Consider the following 25711-nt stretch of genomic DNA (forward strand, 5'->3'; position numbering starts at 1 on the left):
GCTTTTGGCGTGAATGTGGCCTATGATCAACCTGAAGATTTTGATGGGGAAGAGTTTCCAAATGAGGAAGCGCAGATATTTTATCAGTTGTTGAATGAGATGAATATACCGTTGTTTGAGGGGTCATCAGATTCAAAATTATCGATGTGTGTGAGATTATTGGCTGCTAAGGCAAGTTGGAATGTTCCAGATCAGTGTTTGGAATTCTTCGCAAAAATGATGTTGGACTCAACTCCTATGAAAGACAACTTACCTACAACATTTAAAGATGCAAAGAAGTTGGTGTCGAAGTTGGGTTTAAATGTAAGAAAAATTGATTGTTGCACTAATGGTTGCATGTTGTTTTATGCCAATGAGTTTGGTACTAATGATGGATTGTTGGATGAATGTAAGTTTTGTGAGAGTCCAAGATATCAAATTCAAAGTAAAGCTATTGACCGTAAGCAAACACGTGTCGCAGTGAAGTCCATGTTTTATCTTCCGATCATACCAAGGTTAAAAAGAATGTTTGCTTCAATGCATAGTGCAAGTCAGATGACATGGCATCATACAAACAAAGCAAGTCTGGGCACTATGCGACATCCATCTGATGGCGAGGCTTGGAAGCACTTTGATCGAATACATCCTGATTTTGCCGCTGAACCTAGAAATGTCAGGCTTGGATTATGCTCTGATGGATTTACTCCATATGTCCAAGGGTCGGGAACCGCATATTCTTGTTGGCCAGTTATTGTAACCCCTTACAACCTCCCTCCTGAGATGTGCATGACAAAACCGTACATGTTTCTGACATGTATCATTCCAGGACCGTCGAGTCCAAAAGTTGGAATAGATGTGTACTTACAACCTCTAATTGATGATTTGAAAAGGTTGTGGATTGGAGTATGCACCTATGATATATCCCGTAAACAAAACTTTACTTTGCGAGCAACCTTGATATGGACGATTAACGACTTTCCAGCATATGGCATGTTGTCTGGTTGGGGTACACATGGAAAAATGGGTTGTCCGCATTGCATGGGAAGCTCTACGGCGTTTACGTTAGAGAAAGGGGGGAAGAGCTCGTGGTTTGATTTTCATTGCCGATTCCTACCAATAAATCATACTTATAGAAGAAATAAGACAGATTTCAAAAAAGACAAAGTGGTAAAAGATCTTCCTCCGCCTCGACTGTCACCGGGTGCAATATGGGAACAAGTTTGTCACTACCCAAAATTCACAGATACGGGTAAAGCATGTAGAATTCCAGGATACGGGGTCGAACACAATTGGACAAAAAGAAGTATATTTTGGGACCTCCCGTATTGGAAAAATAATTTGTTACGCCATAATTTGGATGTTATACACATTGAGAATTTTTTTTTGATAATATATTTAACACAGTGATGGATGTTAAAGACAAAACAAAGGATAATGAGAAGGCGAGACATGACATGAAAAAATGGTGTAATCGAAAAGAGTTGGAGTTGAAGCCTCAACCGAATGGCTTTGTTAAACATATCTACGAGTTAGTATACAATTACTTGGACTCGGAGAATAAAGTTGTTTTGTTTTACTGCGAATGGTATGATCCAACTAGAGGCACAAAAATAGACAAGACATATGGTACTGTTGAGATTCAAATGGAGCGAAGGTACAAAGAGTACGACCCTTTCATAATGTCACATCTTGTTAGGCAAGTTTATTATGTTCCTTATCCTTCATTTGTACCACGTAAGCGAGGGTTGTGTGTTGTTATAAAAACAAAACCAATAGGCCATATTGAAACTGACGATATAGTGGAAGATCTTGCTTACCAAGTTGATGAAGTTGGACTAATTAATGATGTCATTGCAATTGAGCAAATTACCAATTTGTCTGATATAAAAAATGAGGGGTATGAAGTTGATGCTTCTGTATTGTTGGTTGAAGATAATGTGAATGAAGAGCACGAAGGCGTTGGGTCTGAGGATAGTATCACATCAAATGATGATAATGATATGTATGAAGAGCCTGTAGATTTAGAATAATAAATATATATATAAGAGAATGTGTTTTTTGTAATTTTACTTAATGAACCATCTATTGAATGTGTTAATGAATGTATATGAGAAACATGTTTGAATATATTTGTGTGAATGTATATATTTTATTAATTGTGTATTCTCAATAAATAGGTAAAATGTCATCCCGATCTGAGAAGGGTAAGGGTCAGAAGACCCGACGCCCAAGGCCAGTATTATGCCAGTCTCCTCAGACAGCAGTGTGCCCCCCCCCCCACAGAGTCAGTTACATTACATGTCCATGGCCAGTACCCAACCTCTTACGTCATTACTCTCCTCTCAGGGGAGGCCTATGTCTGGGTCACCATCTTTTATTCGCCCACCTGTGGACTTTAGTTATCCGTTTCAGCAGACTGCAGAATATAGTTTTCCACCTAACACACAGGTGCCCCCAGGATTCCAGCTGACTGGAGGATCTGCTAGCTTTCCACCTAACACAAAAGTGCCCCCAGGATTCCAGCAGACTGAAGGATCCCACACTCTATATCCCACACAGGTGCCCTTATCCTTCCAGCAGATACAGGGGCCCCCACGCTTCCAGCAGACTGGGGGATCCCACACCCCGCATCCCACTCATATACCTGCACGTGAGGATGATCATGTGGAGCCGGGTGGGGATGATACTGTGCAGGATGAAGATGATGTTCAGTCTGATGGTGATGATGTTCAGGGGGAGGATGATCCGAGTGAGATTCATATCATTGACGGTAGATATTATATTTGGCCTGCTGGAAATTCGTAAGTATCTTATATATTAAATTTTTATTAAGTTTACATTTCCTTTTTTTAATATAAATTTATATTTAATGCATGCTAATTAACATAATTGTTGTTTAGGTTTGGGCCGAGTCGGACTGCTGCCAGGTGTGTGTACTATGTGATTCAGCAAATGTATAAAGAAGCTTGGACGACTATTGGAGATGTTCCAAATAAAAATGCTTGGTTTAATCGTTTTAAGGTATAATTAATATATTTTTTCGAGTCATTGTTTTTTAAATTTTTTTTACTATAGTTTTCTAACATTTTAATTTAATGTATTCAGGAAAAGTGTACGTGGGATCCAATGAGCGAGAAACTTGTTAAAAAAAATTATTTCAGCAGAACATCAAAAAGACTTTCTGACACGTTGCGAAATGTTAGAAAGCGTTGGGAACGTGATGGTAGTCGTCCCGAGTGGTTGGGCCAAGAAGTTCTTGAGAAACTTATTGCATATTGGAATTCAAAGGAATTTAAAGCTAAATCTGAAAATGCTAAAAAAATGAGGGCATCTGAAAAAGGAGGTCACCTTAATGCAGTTGGAAGTATAAGCACTTACGAACATTCACGACGCATGGTAATTATTGCCACTTTTTAAAGTTATGTTTTGATTAATTATTTGTTTTTTAATTAAAGTTAATTTTATTTTTTAGGCTAAAAGGTTGGGGAGGCAACCACTCATGATCGAGTTGGTTAAAGAAACTAGGACAAAAAAATCGGGTGATTTGGTTGACGAGCGTACTCGAAAAGCTTTGGTAAGTTATTCAATTATTATTATTTTTTTTATATTTAATGGAAATTTTGTGATGTTATTTTCACGTGGCAACTAAAAAGTTCTGGCGTGATTTTCATGTGGCAACTTTGATGTTGTGTCATGTAAATCACGTGGCAACTAATTTTCAATTTATTATTTAATATAACTTAATTTAAGTTATATATACATAATTTTTATTCTATTTTATGTGTAGGAGGATTATCAAACAAAGCTTGTGTATTTTTTGGTCGCTAATCCCAAATATACTCCTAGAGAAGGAGAGCCGCTTCATACAGATGTTGATTTTTATATTTGGAGTGAAGTCGTTGACGGAAAAGGGCCTAATGGATGTTTTTTTGGTGCGGGAAATTTGGCGGGAAGCTTGAGAAGTGGTGATCGAAATTTATTTCAAAGAGTTAGAGATGGGGAAGGATCGTCACGTCCAACACAATTGACACCGCAAGTAATGGAAACAATAAGACAGTTGGCTCTAACTGAGGCGAGACGCGAGTTAGCGCAACGTGAGGCGGAGCTAAAGGCCCAAATGGATGAACGTGAGGCGGCGCTAAAAGCACAAGTGGAGGGGCAACAACGACAAATAGAGGCAATGGCGAAGATGCAAGTAGAGATGCAACAACAACAAATAGAGCCAATGGCGAAGATGCAAGCAGAGATGCAACAACAAATGCGGTTATTTATGCAGTCTCAACAAAGTGGTGGTCAACCGTCTAGAGGAAACGTGGGAGCAGCTGACACTGAGGAAGAGAATGATGATGATTTCAACCTTGATAATTATCCCGATCCCGGTGATGATTTTTTAGGATGAATTTTATTTTTATTATAAATTAAAATTGTGTGAGATAACAAAATTTTATTTATTATATGGTAGTATTTTGGATATTATATTATAAATATAATTTATTTTAGTAGTTTAATATATTTTTGTATTTAGTTTATTATTATTATTATTATTAATTTAATTAAATAAATATTTTTATTAATATTTATTAATTTCCAACAAATAATATTCATAATAAAACTTTTTTTATAATAATAAAAATCAGATTTTTTTTTAAAAACATTTTAATATTTGTGGCATGTTCTCCATGTCACTGATTTGTGACATGTAAACCACGTCGCAACTTTAAAAAATAATTTCAAAATTAGCGACGTGATTTACATGTCACAAATCAGTGACATGGAAAACACGCCACAACTTTTCTTCGTGTACTGTGCCATCCTGCTTTTTGCAGACATTGTCTGTCCCAGTTGCAGATGGTGGTTTGGTAATTGTGCAGAATTAGCGACGTGCCTTCCATGTCACAAAGTTGTGACGTGATAAACACAACACAATAAAGTTTCCACGCACTCCCAGGCGACGTATACGTTCATGTCGCTAATTTTAGGTTCTGACGTGGTTTTACATGTTGTGGCATGGCATCCACGTCGCTACAGACGTGATTTTTTGTAGTGTAAAACCTAAGCTCGCTAACATTACAGGGGATGAAACTCGCTAACATTATAGAGAAATTATAGGGAAATGGGGTGATCACAATATTTGTCATTGTGTGAAGTGAAAGAAAGCCTTAAAAAATCTGCATGTAGCTGATTGACTAAAGCTACTTCCTAAAATATCAGGTTCATCAATTTTTTTTATATATTTATTAGTTATACAAATTTTACTTTATTTATTATTATTATTATTATTATTATTATTATTATTATTAATTGTACAAATTTTAATGTTTTTTCATTGTTAATTTATTATAAGTTATATATTCTTTTAATATAAACTCTTTAATATATATAAATTCATAAAACCTTTTTTTTATAATTTATTTGTGAAAATTTTAAAAATTTATTTTTAAATTTCTGATTTGTTAAATTATAATTTTATTTTTAATTACTCATTTATCTTTAATTTTTTTATTGGTTCAACTTTGACATTCTCTATCTGATTCAAACTCAACATCGCGGATTTGAGCAAGAACAACAAGAAATTCCAGGTTTTAATTTTTTTCATTCTTCAAACATGTCTTTTAAATTGCCTCCTAAAATTAGAAAGTTTGATTCTGGATATGAGAAGCGTAAGAAAAAGAAAAGACTTGATGAGTTAACTTAATCTCAATTTGGAGCTCTTGATAAATTCATAATAAAAAAATAAAAAAATAAAAAAAATAAAGTTGAAAATCAGAATGCTGATAATGTTGATATAGAAATTCTTGAAAACGTGGTTACTACGCAAAATATAGAAGATAATGGTGATGTTAATGCTACTGAAAATGATAACTTAGACATTGAAACAGATGATGTTGAAAATGTTAATAATGTTAGTGACAATGGAAAAGATATATTTGATTCGAGAGTTTGGGATTCTCTTGAGTCCAAAAGTATTGATTTATTAGCTACAAAAGGTCCTAAAAGAGATTTTTATATTGTGAAAGGTCCTAAAGATAAATTATCTAGACGGTCTACGACTAACTTGTATACGAGAGTTTTATCAAATTGAGAGAAGTGTGATAGAGATTGGCTTGTTTACTTAAAAGAGCTTAATAGAGCATTTTGTTTTTTTCAAAGATTTTTAAAAAAGGAATTGGTAGAGGTCAATTAGAAAATGAGGGTTTTAGTGATTGGGCACGTGTTGGTGAAAGACTTAGAGAACATGAAATAGGCATGGAACATATTAAGAATATGACTACTTGGTATGAGTTGCGTCATATAATGCAACACTTTGAGACTATTGAAAAAATATTGTTAGGAGTGAATTATTGGTGTTTTCATATGTTAAATTAACTACCTTTTGAGCTAAAAGTGAACCTATCTTGTGATTTTTAAGGACTTTATAGTTAAAATTGAACTTTCGAGGTTCAATGTTAATTGTAGAACGACTTGCGTCACTTTGGGTGTTAATTGTACAGATATTGAAGTTAAGAAGCAAAGACGAAGGAACACGCAAGCGTAAAAGCTCTGAAGAAGAGGAATCACAAAGAATTGGGCTAAAGCAAGTGGCGAGCTGCGCCAATCATATGCGGGACGCGCGAGAACCTTCTGACTTGGGTTCGCGCCGCGCCAGCCCGTGTCGCGCCGTGGCGATTGCGTTATAAAGAAAAAGGGCTATAAATAAAAGCCCTAATCCTCATAAGAAATAGTACAAACTTTTGGGTGAGCGAAATTAGGAGAGCATTCTGATTCTGAAGCTGAGAACAACAATTGAAGGTGGATTCTTTACCAGTTGAAGACATTCCTTTGATGAAGATGAATTCCTCCATTGATTCTTGTGTGTTCTTCATGTCTATGGAGAGCTAAATTCCTCTTGTTGAGTTTAAGGTAGTAGTTAGCCTATGAATATACAATACCATTGATTAATTCCTATGAACAATTGTTTGAATTTATTATCAATAAGAAACCTTGTTTTTATCTTAAATCATTGTGGAGTCTTTGATCGAAAGAAAAGATTCTAACTTTTGCCCTAGGTTACTATATTGATTCAATCTCAATTTGCAGAGATGGAATTGTGATTGGGTTTTCATAATTGTCGTTCTTTATTAATATTATCGATATTGATATTTGGAGAGATCGAATCTCATAACGGTAAAAGTTTATCTAATTTGATTTGTAGACATGGAATCATATTTGAGGATAAGTGAAGATAATAATTCAAATGATTGTTCTTGAGATTTAATTAACAAATTGTATAGGAATAGGTTCCCTAAATCTCAACATATCTCTTTAATCGTTAACCAACTTTTAGAATTTGCATTTAAATTATTGTTTAGATTTAATAGCATAGTTATAATCATAAAACAAATCCAACTACTTTTTCTCACTCAAAATAACCAACTATAGAACGGAAGTAATATTAAACCAATCCCTGTGGATCAATATATACCTAAAATATTTACCCACAAATACTTTCAACAAATTGGCGCCGTTGCCGGGGATTGGTGTCAATATTGCACGCATTGCAATAGTTTTTATTTTGAGTTTTTTTACTATTTTATCAATTCAGTTGTTTCACTCGTTTGTTAGTTTGTGAAGAAATTCGTGTATGTGCAGCAAAGTTCCCAGTGATCAACTTCTTTTTGATCCAGAGATCGAAAGGACCGCTAGGAGATGAAACAGCAAAACACGAAGAAGAGAAAACATAGCAAGAGCAAGAGACAACGCAACCGCGACATCGTCACAACAACTAGAAACAATTGACGAGTCGCAATAAGGACTTTTCTTTCACGAACTATTCGCTGAAGAAGAACAGGAAGTTATTATACAACCTACTGTTGTCAACATGGCTGCTCCTGGTCAATGTGCAAATAGTCCAAGACTCAACCCACAGTTCGTTAGAACTGCCGCTAACGGGCGAACTTCAGCATTGAAGACCGGTATCATACAGTTGATTTGTGCAAGTCCTTTCGCCGGATTGAACCACGAAGATCCGTACACGCATCTCAATCGGTTCTATGAGTTAGCGGGTACAACTGGTGTAGCTCAAGCTGATGAAGAAACACTATTCAAGAGGTTGTTCCCACATTCTTTGTTATCTAAGGCAAAAGATTGGTACTTGGACCAACCCGAAACAGTGATGATCGAATGGAATACCTTAGAAGAAATTTTTTTGGAAAGGTTTTACTCTCAAAACTGATTCTTTGAAGCAAAAACAACCATAGCAGTATTCTCTCAAGACAGTAATGAATCATTGAATGAAGCATGGGAAAGGTATAAAGCTATGTTGAGAAAGTACAAAGGACACGGTTTTGCAGAAGTTGATCAAATCCACATGTTCCGTAACGGTCTCACACCCACAAACAAGACACTCTTGGATGCCACAGCTGGTGGTTCACTCATGTCCAAGACACCTGCTGAAGCTACTCAGATAATTGAGCGAATGGCTCTGAATGATCGTCAGGGAAATCAGGATCGAACTGTCAGAGATAAGAAAGCTGGAATTTTGGAATTAAATAACAGTGATGCTCTGCTGGCCCAAAATAAGTTACTAACATTGCAAGTGGAACTTTTGACACAACAAATGTCTAAATTACCACAACAACTCAAGGAGATGAATGGTGTATCTAATTCTTATCAAGTTGCAAAGTGTGAGTTATGCAAGGGAGAGCATCAGACAGGATTTTGCTCACCGATGTTGGAAGAAGAAGTGAATTACATAAACAACAACCAAGGACAAAGGCAGAATCAATACCAGAATCCTCCGTATCAACAAGGTTATCCACCAAGGAATAACAATCAAGGTTATCAACAAAGGCCACATAATCAAGGATATCAACAACAAGCCTTTTAACCTTCCACTCAACTGTCGCCACAACAACAAGGAGGACAATCTAAGTTGGAAGAGACCATGAATCAGTTCATGCAAATGTCAATGACAAATCAGAAGAACCAAGAGGCAGCTATAAAGAATTTGGAAAATCAAGTGGGCCAACTGGCTAAACAGATTGCAGCTAATCAATCAAATGCAACATTCTCAGCCAACACTCAAGAGAATCCAAAAAAGAATTTCATAGAGGTGATGACAAGGACTGGGCAAAAAGGGAAGAATGACGAAGTTGAAATGAATGATGAAGAAGATGAAGAGAATAAATCATAGTGAGCACCACGAGTAAAGATGCTGAAAGAGAAATAGATGAGACCAAGAATGAAAGAGGGATGACAGAAAAAAGAAAAAGTTCCAAGAAGAAGATGGCAGATCATGTGATACCAAGCCAACATCTACCGTACCCCCAGGCCCCATCAAAGAAGGACAATGCCAGGCAATATACCAGGTTTATGAACATCTTCAAACAACTTCACATAAACATACCATTTGCCGAAGCACTGGAGCAAATGCCCAAATATGCTAAATTTATGAAGAACATGCTCATAAATAAAAAGGGATGCAAGGATGAATCAACTGTGGTGCTTGATGCCCAATGCAGTGCTATAATCCAAAGAACTACCCCGCGAAAGGAATCCAATCCAGGGTGAGTAACCTTGCCGTTAAATATTGGAGGTAATTTCCCTAGTGATGGGTTAATCGATCTGGGGTCGAGCATCAACTTAATCCCTTTGGCCATTGTCAAGAAGCTAGGTGCCCCTATTTAATCTCCTTAAACCTGAAGGAGAGATTGGCGCTAGAAGAAGATTAAATACCAAGTGAACATGAAAATTTGCCTGAGGAAAGATGGAATCCACTAGGGGTGAAAGTGATGTCAACTTTGGGTTGAAAAATGGGAAGTCAACTCTGGGCTGAAACGAAACTAGATAACAACTCTGGGTTAAAAGAAAAGATCAACTCGCGGTTGAACAAGAAAGGAACATCAACTCCGGGTTGAAAGAGATAGACATCAACTCTGGGTTGAGAATGAAAAGGGAAATCAGTATTAGTGGGACAAGATATATGCATCAACTCTGGGTTGAGAAAGAAAGTAAGAACATCAAGTCTGGGTTGAAAACAAGAGATAGACATCAACTCTGGAGTGAGAGAAGGTGATTCAACTCAGGGTTGAAAGAGGAAAGATGAACAATTAGGAATAACCGTCAACTCTGGGTTGAGTGAAAAGAACAAAAGGTGACCGTCAACTCTGGGTTGAATAAAAGATAACCGTCAACTCTGGGTTGAGTGGGAAAGAGAAAAGATAACCGTCAACTTTGGGCTGAATGGGAAAGGATAAAAGGTAACCGTCAACTCTGGGTTGAGCGATAAAGGATAAAAGGTGACCGTCAACTCTGGGTTGAGTGGGAAAGAGAAAAGATAACCGTCAACTCTGGGTTGAGTGGGGAGGAGAAAAGATAACCCTCAACTCTGGCTTGAGTTGGAAGGAGAAAAGATAACCGTCAACTATGGGTTGAGAGGAAGAAAAAGTAATCAACAAGGAATAACCGTCAGCTCTGGGTTGAGTGGGAAAAGAGAAAAGATAACCGTCAACTCTGGGTTGAGTGGGAAAAGAGAAAATCTAACCGTCAACTCTGGGTTGAGTGGGAAAGGAGAAAAGATATCCGTCAACTCTGGGTTGAGTGGGAAAGGAGAAGTCAATTCTGGATTGAATAAAAGATATCCGTCAACTCTGGGTGAGAGGGAGAAGAAAAATGATGACCTTCAACTCTGGCTTGAGTGGGAAAATATAATTAACTCGGGGTTAAAAGATGAAAGGAAAATCAACAATGGGTTGAACACAAAAACATCAACTCTGGGTTGAAGAAAGATGAACATGATTGACTTTGGGAGATGACGCCACAATGGTAACTCTGAGTGATCCAGTGGAATATCAATTGATTGCTTGTAGGGATCTCATATGGTGATTAACTTGGCTTATGCTTCATACGTGATGCTTGATTTGTTTTATGCACTTTTGGAGATGCAATGTAATGAATTCTATATGCAGTGTATTGATTGATCAGGGATTTTGCTTTGAGGAATAGATTAGGTGGAGTTCTGAAACTCTGCTTGATTCAAGATAGGGTGGATGCCTCTGCCTTATTGATGATTGGATCATGCGGGTGAAATGATAATGGGAATGCAATGATTATACATGATGTATGCATGATTATGAATGGAATGATTGTTTCCGGGATACAAGGAGTGAATGGAGTGTGCCCTTGCGGAAAAGTCATTGCTTGTGAAATTGTTGGTGAAGGTGAGGTGTTTGGATTGACCCCTTAACACTTGGCTCGATATCTGACACTTGAATGAAGATGAGGAAATGAATTGTTACCGGCCTGCCCCAGCTTGTAGGATCTCTTGAGATAGGACTCTGATAATGCTTGAATCATGGAGATTTGAAATGGTCTGCCCTGGTATTGATCATGGAATGAATTCCCCAGATTGAAAGGAACTCTTCCACTTAATGGATGCTTGAGGTATTTGCTCAATGGATGACCAACCTTTGCCCTTGTAAGACTACTCGATGGAATTTCAATGTTGAACTTTCCTTGGCATCAAGTACTTACTTTCTGTTAGAGACAATTCTGTTTTGAAAAAAGATAATGAGAATGCAATGCACATGTTAATCTCAAAAGGAAAGTTTTATTTGTCAAAATGTTGTACTGATACTAACACAAGTGACAAGCAACATTAGGAGTCAGTTTTGACATGATTTTACAGTTTGTATGATTTCGGAGCGAACCCTGCTTCAATTAGGACTTCTGAGGGTTGTAACGTGGTCGAGTTCACGGTTTGAGAAACAAAGGATAAAGGCTCAAATTCTACTTAACCCAACCCTTCTTCGTGATGTTTTCTAGTCCTACGTTCAGCTAGTTTGACACGAGTTGTGGCTTTGATGGAGGTGGCAGTCACCCTTTGGTGCTTTTGTTGATGGTCTCACAACAACTTGTCCCTTGGAGGATTTTTCTTTTGTTTTGCCTTTTGCTTTCCCTAATTTTTGCCTGGACAAAAAAAATTCTTTTGATTTTGGTTTTCGTTGTCCAGCGGGATATGCCCTAATTTTTGCCTAAGTCAATTGCTTCAAAGCTTTTTTCTTTTTTTTTTTGACTTAGCGGGTTTTTGTTTTTCTTTTTTTTTTTATTCATAACTTTCTTTCATTTCCTTTTTTTGTCTCGTTCGGGAACAAGTTGTACGGCTTTTGTGATTGACTTGAAGGAAAGGTTGTGACTGCCTTCTTCTCAGGGAATGAGAGACATCCATTGTGGATTGTGCTCTTTTTCTTTTGTTGTGAGATATAAGATATGATTGATCCTCAAATGGAATATCTGAAAGTTGAGCGCTCGGTCGCACTAACTGAAGACTACCCTGTCCCTGGTTAAGATTGGGGGTTTTGTATTTTTTGAAAAGAAACTACTACTCCTTAGGCTCAAAGGAGTTGACGAAGGTTTCACTCCCTTATAACTCCGGTGTTTAGGAATCGAAACAATGCCTGTACATCGTCAGCAGGATCTTTGTTCCAAAAGCATACAATTAGTAGTTCATGTGTTTTTGATTTTCATCATTCTCCTTTTTTGATTGCTTTAGTCAAATGAGTTGAATATCAATGAATATAATGAAAAAAATGAAATGATTTGAGAAAAACATGTATATTGCATTATTTTTATTTATTCAAACAGAATGAGTTTTTTACAATGAGAAGTACTTGATAACAACAAAAATAATACAATTGAAAATACTAAATAAATCTATACAATGGCAAGTTTGGCCTTATTCTAATGCAAATGAAATGTTCTCTGACAAACACAAAGTCTTTAGGCTCCTTTGGTAGAATGTGCCCCCATGAAGAGGCATGGAGTTTTCTGATAGTAGCTTGATCTTGTTTGTAATTCCCCATGATTCTTTGTCTGTTGCCCCTTTGTCAGATATTTGTGTGGAGGAATCATCTTGTCTGATCTGATGGAGAGGAAGAAGGTAACGGTCTTGGTAACCATGGATGCATATGCATGAATGCAAAATGTTAATGGTGATGCAAATGCAGTATAAATCAGGATCAAGGATCAAGGCCTCTTGTGATAATAACTTCTCATGGTCAATAATATATGGTCGAATCCTCTAGGTTCAGAGGTTCGACGTTTCTTTCTTGATAAATAGGCGGTGCATAAGTCAAAGATGGTCGAACCCTCCAGATTTAGAGGTTCGGCGTTGATTCTGATAGATAACTGATGTAGAACTTTTGTATAAGTCAAAGATGGTCGAACCCTCCAGATTCAGAGGTTCGACGTTGATTCAAGATAGATAACCTTTGCATAAGTCACATAAGGTCGAACCCTCCAGATTCAGAGGTTCGACGTTGATTATGATAGATAGTCTGAATGGGCATAGGGTTGGATGGAGGCATGTTTTCCTGCAAAAAAAAATTCCCAACCCCTCTCACAGGTGTAATCTAGTACAAGGTAGGTCAAAAGGTCTCCAGCGTTAACAGTTCTCCTGAGACACCATCATTGTTGCAAATACATGCCAACAATGGTATCCCATTTGAACCTCAACTGGTCGTGGGTCTCATGATCGCAATCAACAGAACTTGACATTTTGTTGGCGCCATGACTATCCACTCTGTCCTAGGTAGCCTAAGTATCACTCTGGCCTGGGTATTGGGCCTTTTACCTCAAATCAGTAACATCCCATCCCAACAGCATAATAATCCATAGTATAGGAAAATAAAATGCAAGGCATAAAGAAATAAAACAATAAAGCAATAAAGCAGTAAAGCAATAAAGCAATAAATGAACACCCAAAGAAAAGAAAACATAACAGAAGCTAGGATCGACTAAGCTAGGGTCCCCAACAGAGTTGCCAGCTGTCGCACGCTCGCGAAATGATGAACAGAGTCGCCACCAATATATTTATCCCATAAGGGAAAGGAATATCAGAAAACCTGGAAAAGAAAGGATAAGATAAGGTCTTGCGACCAAAGATCGGGTAAGAAGTCGGTTACGCAAGGGGAAGGTATTAGCACCCCTCGCGTCTGTGGTACTCCACAGGATCCACTTATGTTTGTTCTATTCTAAAAGGTGTATAAATATAAAGGTTAATGCTAAGGGAATGCATGCAAATGAAAGAAAAGAAACACGGGGAAAAAAGGTTTATAAATAGCTGTGCTCGCTTAGGCCCCGCGACCTAATGCCTACGTATCCTTTTCAGGAATTAGAGCGCCGTAGTTCGGCTCACATGTTTTTGTTTGTTTTTGTGTGTTTTAGTGGACGGAGTTACATTCGCACTCCACTGCTCGACCTCTGAAGTCTTAAGCTAGGAATGGAGCGGACATAACGTGTCCGATTAAGGGAAAGAATGCCCTGAAGGCAAGAGAAAGGATGCCTCGGAGGCAAGGGAGAGAAGAGAGAAAATTGGTTTGTGTCTTTTAGATGTAATTCCATGATGAACAAAACCCAATACAAGGCTTCGCATCACTTCCTTACTTTTTTTAGGTCTGAGCCTTTATTAAGTGTTTTAAGATGTTTTTGATTGGTGATTTTAAGGGGAATTAATCTGCGAGTTGAATCACATAAGAGTGCATAATGGTAGAGAAACAGATTAGGGAATGAATCCCACTCATTTCTCTACATAGTGATCGAGAAACAGATTAGGGAATGGATCCCACTCATTTCTCTCCCACTAAGTGTTTGAGAAACAGATTAGGGAATAAATCCCACTCATTTCTCTCCCACTTTTAGTGAAGTGTGATTCGCCTCTTCCTTTATTAAATGTCTTAAAGTTGAAAAGAAAAGGGAAAGAAAAACTAGCCTAATATGAATAACTAGCCTAAGTGTTTAAAAGGGAATTTCTAGATCCTAATGTTATCATGGTTTCTACCTAAAGTTAGGAATTAAAGAGACATGAAAATAAAGTCACATTAGCAGCAAAAATTGAGAATGACACAATGGTACAAAATCACACATAAGCATGAAATATCGAGTCAAAATATAGCACAACATTGATTAAAAGGACTATTATATCTATGATTTTTATATGAGAAAAACAAGAATTCTAATCAAGCAAAAGAATTAAAATAAAAGCCTAAACTAATATTTTTTTATGTACATTTTTTATATGTCAACAATTGTATTAAAAGTCTAAAAACAAAAAGAAAAGTCAGCATTTTTATTACTAAAAGAAAATGATAAAAAACTAACTAAAATCTCTTAATTAAGAAGGAGACAGGGGGTGTCAATTGATTTTATGGTGGTGATAAGCAGTAGGGGCGCAGGCCCAGAGCTTGGCCCAAGGTGATTATTGTTACAAGTTTTGTTATAGCAAAAAAAAAGAGCATGGGCCAAAGGGGTGTGAATAGCGTAGCAGGCCCAAGATTGTTATTGTTGAAAGGCTTTCAGCCAAAAGAAGGTGATAACAGGCCTCAGGAGAGGTGTACAAAGCAAATTCGTATAGCCCAAGATCCAAGTTGATTATCCAGATTATTATCTTATTCAAATAGAACTCTGGTAAATGTTCAATTAGCTCTTAATTAATTGCAATTAAATTGATTAAAAACGGAATAATTAATTAAATAAAATAAAAAGGAAAATGGAGATTGGGAAATAGGGCACATGTGCCGTTTCAACTCCTCAAACATGAAAACTCGATCTCTCTCCCTCGTTACTCTCACTCTCGCCAGATATCGCCTCCGCCGGCGGTGGAGGTCGAAACGTCCCAAATTAACGGCTACCACCATAAATCAAACTTTCTCAATTCCCCCTCTCCAAACCTTCCACTCAGAAAACCCTAAAGCCGATCGGAAACGAAATTAAGCGCGAACAACTACGAATCACAGAGCAAGGCCATGGGGGAAATATTCTTGGAGCCTTGCTCCTTACAACAGTATCAAGAATCAGCGAAGAAGATGAAGAGTGAAGGTTCATAGAACTTACCTGAAGTGAGAGTCACGGTGGCACCACTGGCGAAATAAACGCGAGGAAAACTTCACGTTAGGTATGCTCGCTTGCTCTACTCCTTCTTGCACTATCTTCTTCTTCTCTCAGATCCTGAATTTTTTTCTTGCGTTCTTATGTGATGTCGTTTTATTCTGATTATGTGAGTTGTTGCGTTGAGCAGTGTTATTGATTTTTCTATGAAGGAGATTGTTGGTATGTGAGATATTGCTGATGAATACTGAGTTGGTGCTGGTATAGATGAAAGCTTTGCATCGATGGAAGAACAAAGGTTGGAAGAGCTGTGGGGATGATTGAAACTGGTTGCGGATGGAGGATGAGTATTGTTACAGGTTAAGGTTGAAGGAGGTTGGAGAGTTGAATTCAGAGGTTGGAGAATGGAAGCAGAGAAATGGTGGAGTGGAGATGATGATGATGATGATGAGTGAAGCAGAGAAATGGTGGCAAAGGTATGGAAATGGTGGAGATTGAAGATGTGTGAAAGTGGTGAGTGAAGAATGGTTGAATGTGAAGTGTGGATGAAGAATGATTATGGTGTGAAGGTGATGATTGGAGGTTACAGAGAGAAAAAGAGTGAGTGATGGTTGAGAAGGTGAAGAAGAATGGAGTGAAGGTGAAAAATGGTGGAGGTGATGATGGGTGAAAGTGAAGAGAGCCCCTGAAGAATGGATCGATGCTTGATTATATATGGCTTTCTCAGGTAAATTCTTCTTCTGATTTTCTGTTAACCGATTCTGTTATGACCTGTTTCCCTTTTCTTCTTTGCATTCTGTTGGTGAAATGTTATACGATTCTGTTAGGGTTAGTTGAAATTCTGTTATGATGGATAGGAAGTTACAACTGATTCTGTTATATGTAGTTAGGTGGTTAGAAGTGAGTAAGAAGTGGAAATGTTAGTTATACAACTCTGTTAATAAGTTATAACTGACAGTTAGTTAGTTAGGTTGATTGAGTTTGGTAGTTAGAAATAGGGTAGTGAATTGGAATGTATACGTGTGTATGTCTGCTAATTGATTGGTTATGAAATTGGTTTAAAAGGTATAACTGTTATGAATGGTAAGTTAGTGGGTTTGGTTTGTCACGTGGATTGATATGTTTATTTTTTTGTTTAATGCAGGAATGTAGCAAGTATATGGCATTGGGTTATAACATAGGTAAACTCGTGTGAAGATGAAGGAAATGAAAGTCCAGATATTAAAGCCTCTGATTGTGAAATGGAAGAATTTTCATAAAAGTCTGAACCGGTTTCGTCATGACAGTTTGAGATTACAACAGGATGAGTCTAGGCGCATGGTTTCATTTGGATGTGAAGAACCAGAACTTTTAATATAATTAGATGTGTAATGTTGTAGTGATATGTAGATGGAATTGATGTGTAACAGGATAATGTAAAGGATCTTTTTTTTTTGTAATTTAATGAACACGGGTTGAGTAATGAACACATAATGATGATGTGTGGATGAAGTAGAAGCAGTGATGAATCCTGATGAACTTTTGAGATCAACTTTACCTTAAATCAAACCTTGTATGCACTCCAAACATCAATTTACTTTAAGTATCATGCTATATCATTAGTGTCCTTTTCTCGATTGTACCACGATAAAAGTCTCATAAGTTAACAAAAATAAATCTTGAATCGATCACTTTGAAGAGATAGAGACAAAGAATACCATGCCACAATATCTTGTAATCTAAACCTCAGTTGATTAGAGAATATGCCACGAATCGTCTTAAGGACTCTTCGTACAAAGGTTTGTTAATTCGGTGAAAAAGTATTTGAATCAAAATTCTAACCTCCCCCATCATGATTAGCAAAGAAAAAGCTCGAATCTCTATTGAGGCACAGTAAAATCCCAACTCTTCGATGTCTTTGATCCCCATTCCCGATTTATTGATTAATGATGCATGTCATGTTAGATGTCCTAATGGAATGTATGCAGATGAAATGTGAAGATTAAGCTAGTTAGAAATAAAATTAGGAGGGCAAATTTTGGGGTGCAACACTAGGGAATGTGGTAATGAAGCCTACTAGTATGACACTACAATTGGCCGACAAGTCCATCACTTCACCTTATGGAGTGATTCAGGATCTGCTAGTTAAAGTAGACAAATTCTTCTTCCCGGTGGACTTTGTGGTAGTGGACATGGAAGAAGGTCATGAGGTACCAGTAATTCTAGGAAGGCCATTCATGAAAACATCCCGAATGATGATTGATCTTGATGCTGGAATCATGAAAATAAGGGTGCAAGATGAAGAGGTAAAATTTACTCTGTTCAAGGCCAAGAAGCATTTTAAGAACAAGAGTGATGTTTTCCAAATCGATGCAACTGAGGGAGCAACTAAAGAAGATAAAACCCATCCTCCGGGACACTATCAAGTTGGACAAAAGGTGCTCCTATACAACTCAAAACCAAGATGTCTCCTAGGTAAAGCAACACAAAGGTGGTCTGGACCATTTATAGTAAAAGAGATATGTAACCATGGAGCCATTATAGTAGAGAATCCGCAGACAACAGAAAGGAGAATTGTTAATGGGAAAAGGTTAAAAGTTTACTTCGAGGGAGTGGAGCAAAGTACACCACACCTAAAATCTTGAAAGCATGCCTCGTCGAGCTTGAACGACGTTAAACAAAGCGCTTGTTGGAAGGCAATCCAACGTGGTAAGAAAATTTTAGTTTTTCAGCAATTTTTATTTCTTTATTGTATCATCAAATCACAATGGCAAAAAGGAAGGGGGCAAACAAAAGAAAATTTTAAAATTGAAAACCGGCGCGTCGCGCTAGTTAAAGAACGCGCCGCGAGCCCAAACAGAAGGTTCTGCATCCCTCGCCAATAAGGACCGAGGCGCGACAGTGCGTCTTTTAGTTTTTTTAAAACTCAGAAATAGGGTTTTAATAAACCCCACTTCATTTGTTTGCCCCACACCGAGCAGCCACACTTCTCCAGCGAGCCTCAAACCAAAAATTTCTCAAATTTTCTTCATTCTCATCATCTGCATCTCATTCTCATCACAACTCAAGGTATGTATCTACTTTTTTGCTTTTCAAATTCATAAGAGAGGGGTGTTGAAACCCTAAGAATGGGTAATTAGATCTAGGCTCTTGAATGACCAAAATCTGGAAAAACCCTAGGTTAGAAGACGAATTGAAGTACTATGGTTATGGTAAAAACTATCAAGTTAGTTGTGTGTGGATGCCCCTATGCACCACCATGACTGGCTGAAAATTTCGCACACAGTCGCGCCGTGCCACGGATTCGCGAGCCGCGACTGTGTTAAAATTTTTTGCAAATTCTTTGTGTACATTGTATAATGTTGTGTGTGGGTGCTGTTATATTTTTCTGTGCAGATGCAACCAGCCAGGAGAGGTCGCACAAAGTCCACAAGTGTCGGTCCTCGTGGTGCCTATCCTCGAGAACCCATTGTCCGACGCTTCTTAGGACCTGCCCAGAAAGAGAGGTTTACTCAATTGGCCTCTCGCACCATTCTCCCAGAGAAGTTGATTGTCCCGAAACCTGAAAGCGACTACAAAATGCTGGAGTTACTTTAAACACAGGAATTGGGGCCGTGTGTTTGAACCATACACTGAGATCAACATGGATATTGTGAGGGAGTTTTATGCAAACGCTCTCAAACTTACTCTTAAAACTGTTGCCTAAAATTACGAGACGTTTGTTAGGGGTCACACAATCCGCTTTGACCGACAAGCGATCAACGAGTTTTTAGGTAATCCACTGGAGTTACCTGAAGGTGAAAAATGCTATTATAGGCGTCATCTATATGAAGGATCATACAGGTTGGATGATGTGACTAAGAAGATTTACACCAAAGTAAAAGGACCGGTACTTGGAAAGAATGGAGCCCCAATCTACTATCATAGGAAAGATCTAAATGTCGATGCTCGAGCTGTGTTGTCAATCATGAGTTACAACATCCGACCTCGGGCACATGTAACCACGATTCCTATGGATGCAGCTTTGCTGATGAGAGTCCTCATGTCCCGACACTCAGTGGATATAGCTACGACTATGGCACAAGAGCTAAGGAGAGCAGCTCTGAGTGATACTGAGCATGGGATTAATGACAGATGTGTCCTACTGTTTCCTAGTCTGATTATGGGTTTGTGCCATGCTGAGGGAGTGGATTGTTCTGATAAGGGACATCTACTGATCCACTCCACTATTGATGATGTTTATATTGACAGGTTTTGCAAAACTCCATTTAAGAAGGAACAGCAGGCTGCAGCAACAAGCTCTCAGGAAGGACCGTCTGCTGGACCTCCTCCCACTTTTGATCCGCTGGTAGCACATCACTACTATACCTCCATGTGGGAGGCTAGTCAGTGGTCTCATGTTTTCTTGCATGATGCGATGCAACAACAGTACAGGAACACCATTTATGCCTCTGAGGAGCGTACCTTTCCCACTCGAGAGAGCTATTTCACATATTGTGGATGGCCGGAGTCCGATCCTTTTCCTGTAGGGGGTGGGGCCACGAGTGGAACTGATCAGCAAGGGCAGCCTGAGCAGGAGCATGAGGAGGACAGTTTGTCAGATGATGAGCATCACATGTGGTGATCGTGAGGAATGAGAGATTATTATGGATTTCTTGCCTTTTGTTATTATTGTCTGATGATATTTTTAATTCCTGTCATTTAGTAATTGTCTTGGTTTGTGAATCTAAGGTGGCATTTTTGTCACCATGACTCAGTTTAGTTTTAATATTTATGTTTGAATGATTTTATTTTATTTATGTTGTCCCCAATTTAGAAAGAGTACTACCACAACAAAAAGAAAAGCTCAAGTGAAGAGTAATGAAAGTACCAACAATGGAGCAACATGTATGAAAGTGGTAGTTGTCGCACGCTCGCGAAAAATGAACAGAGTCGCCACCAATATATTTATCCCATAAGGGAAAGGAATATCAGAAAACCTAACAAAGGAAGGAACAGGGTCTTGCGACCAGAGAATCAAGGTACGGGAGTCGGTTACGCAAGGGGAAGGTATTAGCACCCCTCGCGCCCATCGTACTCGATGGTATCCACCTATGTTTGTTTCTATCTAAAGGGTGTGTGACTATGTCTATGTCTAAATGCGAATGAATGCAAAATGTAGGGAAAATAAAGAATTGTACTCGCACGGGCCCTACCCCGCTGCCTACGTATCCTTTTCAGGAATCAGAGTTACCGTAGCTCGGCTCACGATTTTCTGTTTGTTTTTGTGTTTTTTAGTTGGGCGGAGTTAACGCTCGCGCTCTTGCATAAGGGACAGCCTAGGATGCAATGGAGCGGAGATAACGGTGCCCTTAGGCAAAAGAAATGATTGGTTTGTGTCTTTTAGGGTAGATGAGTGATGAACAGTTCCCAATACCGGGCCACTCACCACTTTCTCTACTTTGCTTTAGTCTGAACCATTGTTAGGTGTTTTAAAGTGTTTTTGGTTGTGTATTTTTTAAGGGAATTTACTCTGCGATTCGAATCACATAAAATGTATAATGATCGAGAAGCAGATTAGGGAATGAATCCCACTCACTTCCATCCCATTATATAATGTTTGAGAAACAGATTAGAGAATGAATCTCACTCATTTCTCTCCCATTAATTAATGTTTGAGAAACAGATTAGGGAATGAATCCCACTCGTTTCTCTCCCATTAAGTAGTGACCGAGAAACAGATTAGGGAATGAATCCCACTCGTTTCTATGCCACTAAGCGATTGAGAAATAGATTAGGGAATGACTCCCACTCATTTCTCTATCACTTTCTTAATGTGATTCACATCTTCCTTTTATTAAGTATTTTAAAGAGGTTGAAAAGAAAAAGAATGCAAACGGGAACTAATCTTAAATTCTAGTCTAAGTTATTCTAATTCCTATTGTTAACATGGGATAGATTCTAAAAGAAGCATACAAGCGGTATTAACAACATAGGCCAAAAATATGGCCAAAAACAAGTAATAAAGTCACACAACAATTATACAAAAATAACATGGAACTAGCACAAAACAATTCAAGCATTAGTACAAAAACGAAACTAAAAAAAACTACCATTTTTATGGGTTTTATAAAAGAACTTTAAATGTCAAAATTAACCTAAGAGAATCTACTATTTTTTATAAGCTTTTTATGGGGGATTCCTAATTCAAGTCTAAATTGCACTTAAAGAACCTACATTCTAATAAGCCTAAACTAATGTTTTTATGTGTCCCTTTTTGCGTCAAAAATCATGGTAAAGTCTCAAAGTAATAGTAGAAAAATTAGCATTTAATCATTAAAAGAAATAACAAGAAAAACTAATTAAACTAAAATTTGAATTAAAAGATAAAGGGAAACAGGGGTGCAAATTGGATATGCTGGTGTGAAGAGCAAAGGGGCGCAGGCCCTCTGGTATTGGCCCAAAAGGCATTGTTTCAGATTTTTGTTTAGCTAAAAATGGTGCAGCAGGCCACAAAGGGGGGTGCGTTCAGCAACGTGGCCCAAACGTTTTTTGTTTTTTTATTTTCAGATTTATTAAGAGTAAAAAGGGAATTAACATTCAATTAATAAAATAAAAAAAAAATTGAGAATTGGGAATTAGGTTTACTTGTTGAGACTATTGGACTCCTCAGACTCTCTTCCTCTCCCGTAACGGCGCGACGGCCTCTCAACTCCGATCGTCTCCCTCTCTCATCTCCGCCGTGACAACAAACAGCAGAACAAACTCCTCACTCGTCTCATGTCTCCGTTTCTCCATCTCAGCTTCGCTCTCTCACCGACTCGATTTGACGAAGGCGATCTAGTGCTTCTCTGACTTCGTGACGATGGTGATTTGCTATCTCAGATGAATCTCATAGTTGATGGTGTTTTGAAGACGCAACGATTATTGTGATGCGATGAAGTCGTCGATGAAGATGATGATACCTCTGATGCGTGTCGAAAACGAAGACGACGATAAGATAAGGTTTGTGATGAAGGTTCAGGGAGATGGATGGCGCGTTGCAGAGTGAATGAAAGTGCGTTGAAGATGATGCTGAGATGAATAATGATGTTCTCGGAGGTCGATTGATGATGATGAACGATACTGAGGCGTGGAGTCGAAGAGAATCGAATTGAAGATGATTCTTTGCGTTTATCCCTAGAGATTCAGAGTGTGAAGATTGGTTTATGGAGTAGTATGAAGTTCAGTTCCGAGGGGGAGGAAGAGCATTGAATCGGGAAGTTTGTTACGTTCTTCTTCAGGTTTTGTTACCACTCTCCTTTCTTCTCTTATCATTCTTTTTCTCTGAAGTTTTCCTTTGCCCCCAATTTCTGTTATAACTCTTTTTTTTGTTATTTCTGAATTCAGAGAGTGAGAGGATGACGAGAGATGAAGATGGTGGAAGGATTGAATGAAGAACGGTTGAAGAAAATGAAGATGAGAAGAAGAGAATTGGATGATAGTGATGGTGATGAATGAAGGTCTAGAGAGAGAATGGTGACTGGATCGAGAGAAGTAGACCTCAATGTGGAGGAGGGAAGTCCTGATTTATAGCAACTGCAGGTTGGTTTTCTCTTTACCTTTTTTCCGAACTCTTCTCCTCTTTCTCTGTTGAATCAATCTGTTCGGTTCCAATTAGCAGTCAAGGATTTTATTATGGGATGAAGGGTGAGATTGAGAGGTTAGTTTCTTCTGGATTTTTCTGTTATGCCGTTAACTGAATTCTGTTAGCTGTTATAATTCTGTTAGAAATCGGTTAGATGGAAAATGTTAGTTACAAAATGATAGGTTGGTTAGCTAGTTAGTTATGAATTGGTTATTTCTGTTAGGGAAGTTATGAGACTGTTTTGGCTTTGGGTTAAAGGGATTAGTTTGTAACTGTTGACTCTGTTATAGCTATACGTTTGTAACTGTTTCAGGTAGTTAGAAGGTGATTCAAGTTAGTTATAGGTGAGATGAAAATTCTGTTATGGTTGGAAAATCTGTTATGTGGGTATCTATGTATAATGATAGGTTATGTGCAGTAAGTTGGGTAATTGGGTTAGAAACAGTCAGGGATTAAAGGATATGTATGTGGCTGTTTTGTTTTTGATTTGCAGTAGGTGCTTCTGGTTTTGTAGGTCTTTTCATGTATGCAGTTAACACATTAACAGGTTATCTTGTTTTGCTGTTAGGAGAGGATGGGGAAGTGTAGTTTCTGAAACTGGGTTGATTCGAATGTACTGAATGTTGGCTGAATGTATTGGCCGGGTTTTGTCTTGGTTTGAACTGTTAGTTTTGTCTCAGAATTTTTGTTAGAATTTTGTTATGAAGCTCCTCCAATCATCTTGAGTTTTCTTCTGTCTGGATGCGATTTGCAGGGCTGATTTTGATGGTGTATGATGCTGAAAGTGACGTAATGTATTGTTTGGATTTTGAAACTGGATGTGTATGCACAGGTTCAATGATGGGGCTGTTTTAATTTCCTGTTAGAAGTTAGACTGAATGTTGTGAACTGATGTGATTCGACTCTGCAGGTTTATGGAATTGGCATGATTCGGGAGCATGGTTATGGTTTGAAGACTCGAGAAAGAGACCACCGGGTAGACATCATGGAAACTGGCGGAGCAAAGCTTGAAAGATCGGAGTCATGATGAAGCTTTAGAGAAAACTAAACTTTATGATGTAATAATTTGATTTTTGTAGTATGTAATGGTACTGAGATAGGAGTGGAATGGTGGAATATATCTTTGGTGTGATGGCAGGGACATGTATTTGGAATGGACTTTTGGTAATATTTGTAATGAATATTTTTTGTATTGAATAGAGACATGGGCTTTGGCTTATTTGAATGATGAATTTGTTTGAATGGTGTAATGTAATATACTTGAACTTGTGATGAATTTGTGATGGATTTGTTTGAATGGGAGTAATGAAAATGGCTCTTTTTTGTAATTTTGCAAATGAACTTTGAATGGTGTAAAAGATATTTGAATGACGAATTTGTGCACACAGAAATTGGGCTTTTGTAATGAATTCATGTAAAGAAACTTTGAAAGAAGTTTGGTCTTGGATTTTGAATACAACCCGTGGATGAAACTTTGAGTGAATTATCTTGACTTGACGGATGAAATCAATGAAAAGCCTTAAATAACATTGTATTCCCATTTCAAATTTTGCATAGCAAACCTGAATTCAACCTCCGACACGATTCCCTTTGCATCCCAATCAACAAATCAATGAGATAAATGATAAAGCTTCGATCACAAGCGATCCACGACCTCATTTCTTGCATCGTGTATCCAGTATTTTAGCTTGAATTAAGTTCTCAATGAACAAAATCCCTTGAACAAAATTTGAATAATAAGGTCAATTAAATCATCAGATTCATCCTCAAATCACCGTGACCTTAATTCATTCTTAATCCCTCAATTCAAACCAAACCACCAACCAATTATGCATAGTGGCGCCTCGAACACAATGAACCCGCAAGTCTAATTCTCACGCCATGACATGCATTGTACTTCAATCTGACATAACAACAATTCTTTGAGGAATTCTTAAGGGAGATAAGAATTGGAGCACATAAGAACACCTCAACCTGAGAACCACTGAATCTCAGTTGAATTAACGATTGTAGCCACTGCGCATAAGGACCATAGTCCTCTTGTCCTTGATGAATCTTCATAGAGAAAAACCTTGTAGCTTTAGAAGAAAGAAATCCATCATGAACGACCATACAAAAACCATAGCTTCCAAGATCCTCGATCCAATGCAAAGTTATTTGATTAATGAATGTGTGAATGTTAGATGACCTAATGGAAATATGTACATGAGATTGTGAAGTGCATAAGTCTAAGCCAGATAACACTAAAAGGGGTAGGACAAATTTGGGGTATGACAGCTGCCCCTA

The 25711-nt window shown here is 37.9% G+C and overlaps 1 protein-coding gene and 1 long non-coding RNA gene across 2 annotated transcripts; both read left to right on the forward strand.

Annotated features, from left to right (window-relative positions):
* The first annotated feature begins 2283 nt into the window (after positions 1-2283).
* Positions 2284-4378, forward strand: LOC131640615 (uncharacterized). The gene is made up of 5 exons (XM_058910996.1): positions 2284-2780; positions 2880-3000; positions 3085-3306; positions 3452-3553; positions 3767-4378. The coding sequence occupies exons 1-5, from the start codon at positions 2284-2286 to the stop codon at positions 4376-4378; spliced, it is 1554 nt and encodes a 517-aa protein (XP_058766979.1).
* A 19786-nt stretch (positions 4379-24164) lies between these two features.
* LOC131640612 (uncharacterized) lies at positions 24165-24657 on the forward strand. The gene is made up of 2 exons (XR_009295289.1): positions 24165-24257; positions 24336-24657. It is a non-coding gene; the product is annotated as an uncharacterized LOC131640612 (long non-coding RNA).
* The last annotated feature ends 1054 nt before the right edge of the window (positions 24658-25711 follow it).

Source organism: Vicia villosa, unplaced genomic scaffold, assembly GCF_029867415.1.
Source record: "Vicia villosa cultivar HV-30 ecotype Madison, WI unplaced genomic scaffold, Vvil1.0 ctg.003239F_1_1, whole genome shotgun sequence".
NCBI lineage: Eukaryota > Viridiplantae > Streptophyta > Magnoliopsida > Fabales > Fabaceae > Vicia > Vicia villosa.